The 15,900-nt window shown below is 37.4% G+C and overlaps 1 protein-coding gene across 1 annotated transcript in view; it reads right to left on the bottom strand.

The window, feature by feature from the left end:
• pcxb (pyruvate carboxylase b) overlaps nt 1-15,900 on the bottom strand; it is a 322,790-nt gene that overhangs the window by 35,782 nt on the left and 271,108 nt on the right. The window contains exon 17 of the mRNA XM_039669304.2: nt 11,510-11,754. Coding sequence (XP_039525238.2) covers nt 11,510-11,754 — 245 coding nt within the window. The remainder of the gene's footprint in view (nt 1-11,509; nt 11,755-15,900) is intronic.

Below are 15,900 nucleotides of genomic sequence, written 5' to 3' on the forward strand. Positions count from 1 at the left end.
ATGTATGACACGCCAATTCGTATTTCCATTTTTGTCGTGCTTTCAACACGCATAATCGCTTTTCAGCGTGTTTATGAATGCCGTTGACTTAACGTTATTATTGTATATATAAATATATGATCTACCTCAACCCACGTCCCTAAAACCTACACGTCACTGGGGTTAATAGTATTTATGAGTCTTCCATCCTAGGAAAAAAAAATATCGCTCCCTAGATGTAGATCTACATTTTGCTTCGTTTCGCTCGGACATTTGACGGCGTGTACATACACTTGCGGAATAACATTAACATCGGACATTAATGGCGTAGGCATACACGCGGATACACGCGGATAGCTCAAAATGTGTATAGATAACACGCCACTTGACTTGAAAGTGACGTGTATGTTTACGCAAAAGTCATGATGTCACTGAAGCAGTGTGATTTTAACAAAGAAGTTATTATAATGGGAGACTTTAATATCAATTGGGAAGACAAAACCGTAAGAAAGAATCTCAAACAGATAACTGATCACTTTGATATGAAGCAAATTATTAATGGGCCTACAAGAATAACTAACTCAACGAGTTCTCAAATTGATTTAATTTTTAGTAACCGAGCAGAGAGAATTTTAAAAACTTTTAATATGTTAACAGGTCTTTCTGATCACAATCTAATTTTAGTGGCCAGAAAATTATCTAGCAAGAGATTCATTCCATTCAGAAGGAAATATGACTCTTACGGCATTCCAAAACGTAAACTAGATGATTTCAGAAAGGCAGTTCATCAGATTGAATGGGAGGATATATTAATCGGAAAAGATCAGGACGAAGACAGTCAAATATTTTCCAAAAAATTAGAGAGTATTGTTAATGATTTCAGTTGTAAACTTAATCCTAAAAACAAAAAATATACTGTCCCTTGGATTAATTCAGATATCCTAAAATTAATGAAAAAACGGGATCTTGCTTTAAAAACAGCAAACAGATCAAAGTTTAGTCATGATAGACAACATTTCGCTATGTTACGGAACAAGGTGGTAAAGTCATTGAGAAAAGCAAAGGCTGATTTTTTTCTGAGGATAATTAATGAGGCTAGAGGTAATTCACAAACAATATGGAATAGGTTGAGCTACTTAAAAGGTGACAATAGAAAGGATAGGTATTCACTTGAATTGATGGTTAACGGGAAGCTGACTAACAATCCAGCTGATGTAGCCGAAGCATTAAATTATTATTTTGTTGACTCGGTAGTCACAATTGCTCAATGTTTTTCCCCTAAGTATACTGAAACTCCTACAGTTAATACAGATGAACAAGCCCTTACTCTTAGGGCAGTCTCTGAATTAGACGTCATAAGAACAATTACATCTCTTAAACCATCTAGAGCAAAAGATCTATTCGGAATGGATGTGGTAATCCTTAAAGAGCTTAGTGAGTCAATAAGTAATCCTATCACTAAAATTATCAATCTTTCAATTTCTCAGGGGATGTTCCCTTGTGCTTGGAAGTCATCTGCTATTGTGCCTATATTCAAAAGTGGTGATCCTCACTCTGCTAGTAACTACAGACCTATTAGTATTCTACCTATTGTCTCAAAGGTTGCAGAGAAATTGATGGCTGCGCAAATCACTAATTATTTGAATAATAGTTCTTTTGTTTTACATCCAATGCAATTTGGCTTCAGAGCAAACTATTCAACTGAGATGGCAAATTGCTATTTCACTGAGAAAGTTAAATTTCTATTAGATAAAGGAGGGGTTGTCGGGGCTGTAAACCACAGAATTCTGTTGTCTAAATTATCAAGTTTTAATTTCTCTCCACATACGTTGAGATGGATCGAATCATACTTGTCAGGTCGCACACAGTTTGTTAGTATACAGAATTATAAGTCAGCTCCTCAAAGTATATCCACTGGTGTTCCACAAGGATCTATTTTGGGTCCTTTACTTTTTACGTTGTATATCAATGATCTTCCATCTGTCTGCCCTAATTCTAACATTCAAATGTATGCAGATGACACTGTTATTTATATACACGGAAATAGTGCCTCACAAGTTGCAAACGAACTTACAGAATCCCTGGTTCATGTTGCGGCATGGCTTGAACAATGCTGCTTACAGTTAAACATCTCTAAAACAGTGTGTATGTTTTTCACCAAAACTAAGAATTTAAGTATAGTGCCAGATGTATTTGTATCAGGGGAAAGATTACAAGTTGTATCTGAATTTAAGTACCTTGGTATTTTGATTGATTCCAAATTTTCATTTAAGGCACAGGTTAAAAAGGTCTGTAAGAAGGTCAGATTTAGTTTATCAAATTTTAGATTTATTCGTGATTATATGTCGTCTGAAGCCGCTTTGATGTATATGCATTCCATGATTATTTCTCATATTACCTACTGTTTAACTACTTGGTCACATGCTAATATTACTACTCTGAAACCACTAGAGTCTTTGTATAAACAGTCACTAAAAACTCTTGACAAGAAATCCGTTCGGTTTCATCACTGCTCAATATTAAAAAAATACAACTTGCTAAGCTGGGATAACTTAATTAAATATGTACATATCTGTTTACTGTTTAAGACTATACATAGCCTGTCTTCACCATTAAAACAGTTTTTGAACATTAGAACAACTGCTCACAGATCTACAAGGGGAGGGGAAAGAGGGGACTGTATTATCCCTCTCAAAAGAAGTACCTTTAGCCAGTCTGTGTTTTCGGTCAGAGCTGCAAGGGAATGGAACTCCGTCCCATCAACAATTAGACAATTGCATGCTTTTGGTTCTTTTCAGTCTCATCTTAAAAAATGGTTATTGACAATTCAGCACTGTCAACATTAGTATTGTATTCTTGATAATAGACTTATTTGTACCAATTGCTCTTGGCTTTGTCCCTCTCTTATGTAGCAATCTTTCTCTTTCTCTCTCTCATGTTTTTTTGTTTGTTTTTGTTTTAGATAATATATGTTTATTTTATTTTATCTTGGTTTTTTTTGGGTTTTTTTTGTATATGTGTGATGCTCTGTCTCTGTTTTTAGGGTGACTGTGTAACATTCTGTCAAGGGTCTACGGATGAAAAATAGCCTCTTGGGCTAATTCTGGCACGTTTACACTTGTTTATTAATGTGCATTGACCCTGTAAATAAAAAATAAAATAAATAAAAATGATGTCATGTTGCACAGCAAGATTAAGTGTATTTCACACTTGTTATCTAAATATTTCTTATTAAAAGCTTTTACACAAACCTTGTACAATTCTTTTCCAAGTACAAAATTTAAACCCACAATCATTATTTCTTTACAAACTAAAAACATTCTATTGTGTTCTCCCAAAATGGGAGAAATACCCAGCTTCGGAAAATGGTCTTAACAGTCAGGGTTTATTAACCCGTGTGAGTAATGATCCAGCAGTTCTGTCTTTCCCTAAGTAAGGGCCGCTCTCCACTTTTTAAAGTGCTTTTGCTATACGCCATGATTTGAGTCCTAAATGCTCAGGGATCGTGGTCACATTCCTAAAAGCAGGTCCTGCTATTTGATGAAGATGAACAATTTCTGTCAAATAATTGCCATTCTTTCTGGTATGGCAAAAGAAAACTCCAATATGTCCAAACGTGAGCCACAGACCAACAGAGAAGCAACATTGCTTCCCCTACTTTTCTTAAACAGAGACCAGACTTTAAATAAATTACGATAAACACTGGAGAATTTGACAGTTTTAATCTTTGAGAGTCCAACCAGAATAAAGTTGTCCAATCCTAGTCCTTCAATATTTAGGAGAATCGCACAGCAGCAGCCATCCAACTGGACTCTGAAGAGCAATTTAAAAATCTCTGTACCTATTGCAGACGAAATGCAGCCGTTCTGCTCTGCAAGCTTATCAAACCAAGTCCTCTTTCGTCTTTTGATAGATACAAAACACATTTTGATACCCAGTGCATTCTGTCCCAGAAGAAATCAATTAACAATGACTGGATTTTCATCAGTACATCTACTGGGGGATCTATACAGGCTAGGCGGTGCAAAAGTGCAGAGGCAATCAGATTGTTTATCTAAATTCTACCTTTATAGGAAATTTTAGGGAGTAAAAACCTCCATCTCAAAAGTGCCTTCAAAATTCTTCTTTTTTTTTTTTAACAACATTTTCATTTCCAACAAAGATTCCTAGATATTTAATACCATCTCTTTTCCATTTTAATCCATCAGGAACTCTTTCACCTTTTGGCCATTTTCCAACTAATATGGTTTCTCTTATTTTCCAGTTAACCTTTGCTAAAGAAAGAGTTTTAAAATCATCTAAAATCTTCAACATCACATTGACATTATTGGGTTCACTGATTATGACAATGACATCATCAGCGTATGCTGATAACTTTCACAGTCCACACACATCACGTCTTAGTTTAACAGGGTGTAACGTACGGACAGAGACGGTCGGATCCATGTGCAGCACTTTATTGTACTTGAACATAAACTGAAATCAAGCAGGCACACAAACAAAGCAAGGGGCAATCCAGAAACTTGTGGTCTAAACAGGCAATGGTCGAGGCAGGCAGCACAGGTTCACAAACAGTCCAGTAAACAGGCTAAGGTCGAGAGTCCAGGGAAACACGGAATACACAAACGGAGAAAATGCTCAGAGATGTACGCTTACAGGGTAACAAGACTTCGCAAGGGACACAGGGAAAACTCAGGCTTAAATAAGAAACTCAATAACCAATAATGAAACACAGCTGAACATAATAAAACACAAAGAGTCCATGGGGAAACATAACATGGGGAGAGAGTGCCCTCTAGACGCTCTCGAGGGCACCACGGCTGCTGATCGTCACACAGGGGTTCTATGGCTAAGGTGTATAACATGTCTGACAGCGCACAGCCTTGTCTGACAGACACCCCTGTACACACTAAACATAGACCATAAGTCACCATTAAACTTTAATATACTCTCAATGCCACAATACATAATTTTAATAATTTCAATAAACTCTGAACTAAAACCAAAGGCTTTTAAAACACTCCATAAATAAATATGCTCGACTGTGTTAAAAGCTCTTGATCGATTCATATCATTCCATCTCAGTCAAAGATTTTTCCACAGTCAAAAATATCTCTGATAAAAGAAACATTATCAAATATTCTCCTTCCTGGTAACTAATATGACTGATCTGGATGAACAATTGATTCAATGACTTCCCCCAATCTGATTGCCAAAGCTTTAGACAACTTACATGGCTCTATTTTTGGATGTTGTTTAAATCTCATTTTTTAGGCAATAAAGTAATAATTGTTCCCCAGATGTTTCTTGGGAGTTGTCCATTTACCAGATTCTCATTAAAAAATATCACCAATTCTGGACCCATTTACCAAAAAGATTGTAATGCCATCAATACCTAATGCTTTTCCAATTTCCCATTTTTAAGGGCATTTTCAAGCTCTTTTTAGTTTTAGTTTTCTGAGATAACTTAAACATAACAATTCTAAATTACCATCTTGCTCTTCAGAAATTTCACTTTTATACAACTCTTTATAAAAATGTACAGCTCTTTTCTAAATATCTGAGGGATTTGTCAACAAAATCCCTTCTTCCAACTGCAAGGCCTTTTTCAGACCGTTCTGTTTTTCAAGACTGAAAAGGAATTTTGAAGGAGCATCCATTAATTCTGCACTTTGAAAGCGAGATCTAATGATAACACCTAGTATTGTACAACCTAGCATATCAGATAACAAATTATTTTTTCTTTTTTTATGTGCATATGTGGCATCATTTGTGGACTCTGCAAGCTCTTGTAGCTTCATCAACTCTTCTTCTAACATCCTCATTGACCTATTTATGTCTCTTGTGGCATTGTGAGTATATTGTTGACACAATTGTTTGAGCAGAATTTTTACAAAATCCCACCACCCATTTTATCAAGCTGTGATCAGTAAAACAAACCGGACTTATTGAACATTCTCTAAGCGATGTCGGGTGACGTGACTTCTTCTTGACGTTTAAAGTATTTTCGAACAAAACGGAGGCTAGATAGACCCTCCCTCCTCCTCATCTGCGCACTGACCCCCCAAACCCCACCCCCAGGGCCTTCTTGTCAGTTATTGGCTGGAACAGTTTGTTATGTTTCGTGGAGCGGGTTGCCGCAGTTTGTCTTTGTTGCCATTTGTGGAACCTGGGTTGTCTGCATAGACCACTTTTTTTTTTTTTTTTTTTTTTTACAGAGTGTTTAAGGGACAGGCAGCTAGCGGATAGTGAGGAGATGTTTGCTGTATGTGACAAAAAAATGTTTTGGCCTAAAAGACGTGTGACATCTCTTAGAGCACCTTAAATTGATGCTTAAAGTCCCTGTAAAGTCAAAATTAAGTATGTGTTCTGAGTTTGTCACACCACAGAAAAATGTGTAATTAGCCACCCAGCCAAATTTGAATGAAAAATCATGAAAAAATGAGCAGATTCTCTGCTCTCAAACGCTGGGGGCGTGTCCGCTGGCTGTGCTGAAACCACACCCACTCACGGGAAAGCTGTTGACGGTGATATTAGCTGATTAGCTTTTGGAGACGGGAGGATGAAAGCTGAGGCGGGAGATCGTCGTTTCGGCACCGTTCACCAGTAACAGCGGATTATCAGTGAATCCAAGTTGTCTCTGAGGAAAGTTTATAAAACGATCCAGTGTAAAATGATCACTACAGAGGCGGGTGTTGGCGGTGATCAGCTCTTCATCAAGGTAACGTTAGGCTCTCTAAAAACCTCTTCTTGATGTGATCGTTTTTAAGGGAATTTAAATGAAGATACCGATCTGTTTTGTACATGATCGCATCCAGGTAGTAGCCCATGCATGTCCGTGTCGAAGGCATAGCTAGCTAGAAAACTGTAGGCTCAGCTGTAGTAACTAATAGTACTGACAGTCACTCGCGATTGAGTGGTGAATGCGAATGTGCTCGGGGAGTGTGTGTGGAGAGGGGGAGATCAGACTCAGTGCGTCATCAAATAGGGGGGTGCCCAGCAGCTCATGGGCTCCAGTGCGTCACGGAGCCCTGTTTTAGGTAATTAATAGGTAATTCTTAGGAACTAATAGGTAATTCTTTATTAACACTTAAGTCACTACTGTTAACTACTAAGGAAGATGTGTTAACTAATCAGTATGTAATATAATTTTATGATTGTGTTAAGTATCAGTTAGTTAATCAATAGCTAATGAATTCTGTCATACTTCCCGAAGAACTACTATTAATTATCTATTAATTAAGGTTCAAGAAATATAACTATGAAGTAACTACTAATTAACACTCATACACAGTAGTCAGTTTGTCATTCTTCAGCACTAATAAGAAAAATAAGCGCAGACATTTACCTATAGGCTATGATCTGCAAATAAGCAAAAACATCTCATGTATATAACACCTTATTATTATACTTAGTTCTTATACATTTTAAACTTCTTTTGCACCATTCAAGTTCCGGCAATATGGCGGTAGCCACGTACACTGAGCCTGGGTACACTGAGCCTCTCCCAAGGTTTTTTTCTCCATTCCGTCACCTGATGGAGTTTTGGTTCCTTGCCACTGTTGCCTTTTTCACTTCTCTTCGCCTTTGTCGCAAGTAACTGTCGTGTATTTTACAAAGGTTTAGATGATTACGTTAATATATATATATATATAGGCTAATATTTTTTTATTTACAGTAAGTTTGATTTGAGTCAGAAGTATGTGGTAATTCTTTATTAATTACTAATGGGTTCCCTATATTGTCACTTTAGAATTCCAGGTTCTAAGTAATTCCTGAAGGACTATCTAATAATTATTTATTAATTACTAATAAGTTCCTTATATTTTTACTTTAGAAGACTGTTTCAGGTTATAAGTAGCCTAATTCCTAGATAATTATTTGATAATTCTTTATTAATTACTAACGGGTTCCCTATATTTTCACTTTAGAATATTGTTCCAGGTTCTAAGTAATTCCTGCAGAATTATTTGATACTTATTTATTAATTACTAATAAGTTCTCTATATTTTCAGTTTCCCTCAGTCGTTGCCTCAAATACATGAATTTACCCAGTGGCATTCTATGCTGAGGAAAACAGACACACACAGTACTGTATATAAAATATACAAATAATCTGAGGTTAGTTTTGTATGACTGTTCAGTAGTTACTTCTTAGTTATTTTTCTTGAACCTTAATTAGTAGATAATTAATAGTAGTTCTTCAGGAGGTATGACAGAATTCATTAGTTATTGATTAACTAACTGATACTTAACACAATCATAAAATTATATTACATACTGATTAGTTAACACATCTTCCTTAGTAGTTAACAGTAGTGAAGAAGTAGTTAATGAAGAATTACCTATTAGTTCGTCAATAATTCCTTATTAATTCTGCAGTAAGTAAGATACAGTATTCTAAAGTGTTACCGAATTGACTTTACAGGGACTTTAAAATCATAGAATCTATCAAGCCTGGTTAGCGATAACTGATTTTCATGAGCCCAAGTCTACCGTCTCTGTATACTCTCCATATATCAATTATGCTATGAGACTTTTTCCTTTGTATTAGCCTCTTTCTTGATTGCATATGTGATTCAACATGATTTCGATCTATGACATCTGCATTCCATTTAAAATCCCCCCTAACATTAAAAAATCATCATTGTTACACAAATTTAAAACATCATTTCAAATACAGCTTTAATCTTCCTTTACATTTTTCTTCTACACTACAGGAATATGGAGAAAATTCTTTAGAAAATAATACTGCAACTCCACCACTCAATGAGGTATGATCACCAAGTTTTGAAAGAATTTTCAAATTATTTTACCCATTCTACAGCATTTGATACATCAGTATGTGTCTCTTGTACAAACAACACATCAATTGTCTTATATTTCATTAATTCAAATACTTGAGCTCTCTTCTTAAAAATCTCTTGCTCCGTTAACATTCAAGGAAGCAAAATGTATTTCCCCCATAAAGGATAAAGAAAGAGATAAAAATAAATAAATTCTTTATGTCGAAAATTTTCGATCAGATCAGGTCAAGTTCCTCAACGTTGTCTTTCAGTACCATTTAAACATAATGCCTAAAAGACGCCACGTTTCAACAACGATGGCTTACTTCCAATTAAAATCATCTTAATGGGAGAGACGAGTTTCCCATACCTTGAGAGCATTCCAACTAGAACTTCATTCTTGATGAACGGTGGCACATCAGATAACGTTACTCTTTTAATGCCGTGGAAAGAGGTAGCACTGAGGTAAAAAAAAATCCCACCAATCTCTACACCACTCTCCACCAACAAGTTTGGCAATTCGATCGTCTTAAAGGTTCTCTGAGCGATCCTGGGTGTTGACGTTCGGAATATTTTCAAACAAATCGGAGGCTAGCTAGACCCTCCCTCCTCCGCATCTCATCTCCTCCCCCTCCCTTCCGTCCTTCCTGAAATAATTGTGAACGTGCATTTCTAGCTAATTATATCCTTGTGTGGGTTTGGCGAACATAAGCGTCAATTTAGAAGAAAAAAAACAATTTAACGTTACCCACCTGTCCAGCAAAAACAGAGCAACATGAATGTCGGACTGGAAGCCCTTCTGCCGCCGGAGTTCTCTCCATCGTTCAAAAGCTTTGCTACCGATGTAAATTCGGAACTTCGCACGTTCTTTATCCGACTCCTTCTTTTTAATTTGTTCCTCAGAACGACGTCTCTTTGGTCGTGTCGGCCATTTTTCAAACTTCCCTCTTATGCTTCTCTCTCCTTCACACACACCCCCCCTTTATATGCACGCGCACTAACCACCCAGACCCACCCTCAAATACTTCTTGCCAGTGATTGGCTGGAACACTGTTTGTTAGGTTTCGTGGTCCGGGTGAGACTCCGGTGATTGTTTTTGTTGCCGTTTTCGGAGCCTGTGGTGTCTATAGAGACCGCGTTTGTTTACAGTGTGTTTAAGGGACAGGCAGCTAGCCGATAGTGAGGAGATGTTTGATGTATGTGAAAAAAAATGTTTTGGCCCCACATCACTTAGAGAACCTTTAACAAACAAAACAATTGCGTTGTTCATTCGTGACGCCGATAAAACATTCTCATTACCAACTACTGCACTTACCGCTAAACTACACTCGTCTATACTTGAGGTAACATCGATTTTCACGCAGTGACGCCTCATTAGAAACTCCAAACTTTCCACACCGGGAGCTGCCATTCTCCCAGTACACCACCTGGGAGTCAATCTAACCCAAAATAACCACCTTCCTCACCAATATTACCTAAAAACCCAATATACTATAAATACTAAAACATAGAAAAGGGTAGAAAAAGTTTTTCAAACAGTTTTCCGTAACTTACACTGCCATCACACACTCTACATCCACGCACCTTACTCACACACAGAGAGAGAGAGAGAGAGAGAGAGAGAGAAAAAACAAATGCATGCAGAGCAGAATTAGGCAGATACCCCCTGATAATTAACATCCAAAAGAGAACACTCAACTTTTTTAACCACCTGAAATCCAGCCCCCAAAACACACTTCACTCCAAGGCCCTCCGAACCCAGGAGCTGAGCCCAGAAAAGAGTCCCCTATGTCAACTGGTACTAAGACAAACTGCCCCACATCAGAGACAGTCTGAGCAGCCTCAGAACAACACTGCCGTCCAAACACCAATCAGAGTCAAGCAAATCATAGCACAATGCAAAGAAACCTATCTGGAACATTGGAAAGAAGAAACTAAAAGCCAAAGTAGACTAGAATGTTATCTGACCCTAAAAAGAGAATATAAATTAGCAGAATATCTCTCTACTGTCAGAGATAGAAAGCAGAGACAGATCCTAACCAGGTACAGGCTCAGTGATCACAAACTGGCAATTGAAACAGGAAGACACAAAAAATTGTGGCAACCAAAAGAAAACAGAACGTGTGATCACTGTTTGACAGGTGAGGTTGAGACGGAGATGCACTTTCTCCTAAAATGTGAAGCGTTCAAAGACACAAGGGACCTTTACTTTAACAAATTTAACTATATAATCCCAAATTTCATAGACCTGGATGACATTTCTAAGTTAAACTTTCTCCTGGGAGAAGGAGACAAAACTTATCTTGCTGCCCAATATATTCAAACATGCCACAACCTGAGGGGCAGTGAATGAGTGATCGACACACACACACACACACACACACACACACACACACACACACACACACACACACACACACACACACACACACACACACACACACACACACACACACACACACAGATATATCCAAATATTGTGTTAAGTGTTTATGTATGTATATGTGCATGTATGTGTATATATATATATATGTGTGTGTGTATGTATATGTATATATATGTGTATAGAGTATTTGTTGTATATGCTTTGGCAACATTGTTTGAAAAACTTTCATGCCAATAAAGCCCCTTTGAATTGAATTGAGAGAGAGAGAGAGAGAGAGAGAGAGAGAGAGAGAGAGAGAGAGAGAGAGAGAGAGAGAGGGTGACACATTTGGAATCAAAATGATATTTTTGGAGCTTACTTTGATAAGGTCTCCCAGCAGCTTGTTGGCTTCAGCGTAGGCTTTCTTCACCTCTTTGAACTTGTTACCGAGGCCCATGCTGTGGGCCTGGAAGTGAAGGTTGGTGTACTGGCCCCCTGGGATCTCATTTTCATAAACATCTGCATTACCAGACTTCATTGTAGCGGTGCAGTCGAAGGGAGCGTACAGACCACGGGCCACTTCCCAGTACTCGCTGTAGTCAAACACTCTGTCCAGAGAAACACCTGTGTGACAGTGACAATACAGGTTTGTAACACTTCTCCTGTAATATAATAAGCTATACGACTTCAGACAGCTTATTAAAACAATATGATATATTATTATAAGACACCAATTTTCAATAAAAAAAGACATACTCCTTTGTTTCAATGTATTTAAAAAAAAATGTTTAACAGCATGATTGCTGGTGAAGACACTGCACAAGATCCAGCAGATAAATATCGACCAATCATAAAACTGCTATGAGCAAAATGCTGAAAGAGCTCTACAGCGTCTGCCCACTACCATAAAGCACAGCAAATTTCATTATACTCATAACTACTTATATTTCTGTATCTTTTTATATTGTCTTTTTGTCTGAATTTCTTGTTTGTTTGTTTTTATTTCAAATCAAAGTTTGTAATATTAACTCAAAGCTGGCAGATTGGTTGTTTTTTTTATTTCAAGTGTCAAATTGAATGAATTTTTTTTTGGAACCAATGCAATATTAAATGTGTACAGGCACTGTTGAGCTCCATTACATGGCTCTCTGGAATGCTCGATTTTTAAATATTTTTAATTATATATCATTCTTATATTATACAATATATAATTAATTTATAATATGATAAATATTTTTGACCGTAAAAGTTATATGTCTAAAACAGTCTATAATAATAATAATTCATACATAGCAGGGGTAATGGTGCTGGTTCTCGTATTACATAGAAAAACATAACTAATATTTCATGTCTGTTTATTTATTTGGTAAGTAGCCACATAATTAGCAGGAAAATGTAAACTGTACAGTCAGCCAGACAGCGATGATCGCCCCATGCAGATCAGAGGTCTGTATTGACTGTACATTATCCTTTGTTTTAGACTAAGTGTAGGATGTTTACAAGCAAAACAATGATCAAAAAATCATGCAAATTAAGTACAGGTCACAATTTTGGCTATATCAATTATTTAACCATAACTATGCCAAGATCATAATATGAATTTCTTATTCACACAAGCTGTGACATAAAAACTGCCTTTTAAAATCTGTTTAACAAGACAGTGACTACTCAGAGTAGTTTGTGAATAGAGTCACTTAGTCATCTGTAAAGTTGTCATTTTAAACATAGGAAAGAAAGAAATACATTAAATATGGAAATGGTTGAGCTGAAAGTATTAATTCAGTGCAATTAATAACCCTGTCCTTTTAAATGCATTTAAGTGGTAGTGTTAGAAGCTCTCTCTCTCTCTTTTGCTAGAAACATTTGACTGACTGATATAGCTGTCCTAATCTGACACATCTCAAAACACACCATCAATCCATCAATAAAGACCCCACATAAAGTCAGACTGTAATAATCAATGTGGATTTAATTAAGCCTGATGCCACAATAATCATCTTTCCTGTCTTCAGGCGCCACACACGTACACACACGCACGCCACACACACACACACACACACTTCATAAGTGAGAAGCTCTCTGCTATTATAATGTTCCTACTGGGTTCGCATCACTCCAATAGACGATAGTAACCAATCCATTAAGCAATGTCAATGTACATTGTGTGCTGAACTCTATCATTCTCTAATGTGTCACTACAGTAGATAAATGGCCCTAAATGCCCCCGTAATGACTGCGCATTTATGAACATATGAAGTATGTATTTATGTGTGCTTGCATGATCTATAAATGACAGTGCAATATGGACCAGTTGATTTTTTTTTTGTAGTTTTTTTCCTGTATACAGAGCTTTGGGCCATCACAGAGACAAGTGTGATTTCCCAAGGCACCTATTTCAGTGATATCTGTCAAGTATTAGGGATATTTTATGCATGATATTCTAAGAAAAATGCTTACAGCAGATTTAAGACAAGGCTCTAAACAAATCGTGGCATTCAACTTTCACAGCACTGGTGAACAGTCAGCCTCCCTACCCCCCCCCCCCACCCCCACCCCCACACACACAAACACCAGCCTATGGTGGTGGCTTAGCCAAGCGTGATTAATCTGGTCTGTTTTGATGGTTTTAGAGGGGTTTTGGGTACTTTATGACTGGGAGACCATCTGGCCGACCATCTAATAGAACACAAACTTGGATAAGGATGCGAGTATGGAAGCCTGTTTCCACCTCAGAACAATCAAAAGTTAATTGTGAGATAAAGCTCAAAATTATGTCAGATTGTAAAACAAAGTTGGATAAAGTGATGATTAGAAAAATCACATTGTGAGATATAAAGTCACAATGCGAGATTCAAAATCACACTGTGAGATATTTGGGAATGAAGACTTTAGGAAGGATTTAGGAATAATGTTATTATTAGGTTAAGGGTATAGGTTTATGGCAAGGGTTCCGATTAGGCAGTTAGTTGTGATGGGAAGGGTTAGGGTAAGGAGCTAGAGAATAGTGAATAAATGCCCTGACAAAGATAGATGTACAAGAATATGTGTGTCAGAGTGTTTGTGTGTGTGTAAGAGATGGATAGAAAGAAAGAGAAAAACAGAAGACTGAAGACAAATCAGAGAGTCATTTAACAGTGAACACAAAGGGTTTGCACAGGGATAATATGTTTGATTGCGGAAGTGAGTCTGAATTTCGTCTTTCCATTGAATCAAGAAATGGAGAGAAAAAGTGACAGATGGAATATGAATTGGGAAGTGTTAGTGGAAGCGGTGGGATTGAAGACTGCATAAACATGGAAGAAAAATTAACTTACAGATGCAGAAGGAAAACAAACATGACATAGGGACAGATGAGTGTAGGCGGAAGAGAACGAGTGAAAACAGGAAATAAAGGGAAATATTAGAAGATGTGAATAAAAAAGCCTGAAGGGAGGGGAAATGTGAGAGGATATGTGTGCTACAAGGAAAAAGAGAAAAGAGGAGGAGAGAAAAGAAAAATACCAAAGATGGAGCTCAGCTAGAGCACACAAAGCAATGGCAGAGCAGCTAGTCAGAGCAATGCAGACAAAAATATACACTATAAAAACATAAACTAAAAGAAAAAAAATGAACAGAGAATGAAAAGAAGATGCATTTAAGAGGCTCTGACAAGCTTGGTACAATATATGTTTGTGTGTGTGTGTGGGGTATTAATAACAAATGGCTCTAACAGCTCAGGCAGAGACAGTGAGCTAAATCTTTACCTGTGCTAGCCTGCTACACTGGCAACTAAATTAACCAGGGCAATACACTAGAGAGAAAACCACTGACAGTAAGAGAGAGTGATGAGAGGGAAAAAGGGATCTTCAGGAAACTAGACGTCTACTGTGACCAATTACCTCAACAGATGTGCCCATGAATAAAAAACTATATACATAAACACACACATGCCCACGTGCTATATACTTGATTGGCTTTATGCACAGCTGCACTACTTCCTGAACTTAAGCCAGCTCCTTCCCTTTCCTGTCTGCCATTATTGGACAAACTGATTAATCCAGATGTGTCTGATTACTGTTGTTGTGACTACTGAGGTCAGGCACACCTGGATTAATCAGTTTGTCCAATAATGGCAGACAGGAAACAAAGGAGCTGGCTGAAGTTCAGGAAGTAGTGCAGCTGTGCATAAAAACAATTGCAATCTCACACAATTTCTAGTATTTTTCTCCATCTAACTTTTTGGATGGGTCATAACAAATGACTAGTCTACTAGTTTAAGTAGTGAACATATATAGGTGCGTAACGCTACACATTCGACTTTCGATAACGACTTTCGATTCGGTTTTCGGTACACATTTTTGAACCGAACGGTTCGTTGGACCATTTTTCCTCCCGACCAAAATTTCGTTATTTCAAATGTAGGCGCGTTGCTTGTAGGCATCGGCTTGGTGTGTTCCAGGCTTTACTGTCTATGCAAGCAGCACTCTTACTACACAGCCAAATCCAGTAAAGAAAACATTTGAATTCGCTACTGAAGAAATAACATCGCAGCGACATCTAGAGAGACATTCACATTTCTCTGTTATTAACGGATCAAACAACGTTGATGTGGAAACCAGGAAGAAACATTGTGCCATGAACTAACTATCCAGTATCCACAGATCAGCAACATTCACCATGGATTTACTGTATAACACTAACTGTTACCATGGAGATTTCAACCCTCAAATCACTGATGTTACCTACCAAGCCTTTAAGAGCCACTTCAGAGCTGGTGGGTAAAGCATACTT

The sequence above is a fragment of the Pimephales promelas genome, chromosome 1 (genome assembly GCF_988280905.1).
Source record: "Pimephales promelas chromosome 1, fPimPro1.hap1.1, whole genome shotgun sequence".
Taxonomy (NCBI): domain Eukaryota; kingdom Metazoa; phylum Chordata; class Actinopteri; order Cypriniformes; family Leuciscidae; genus Pimephales; species Pimephales promelas.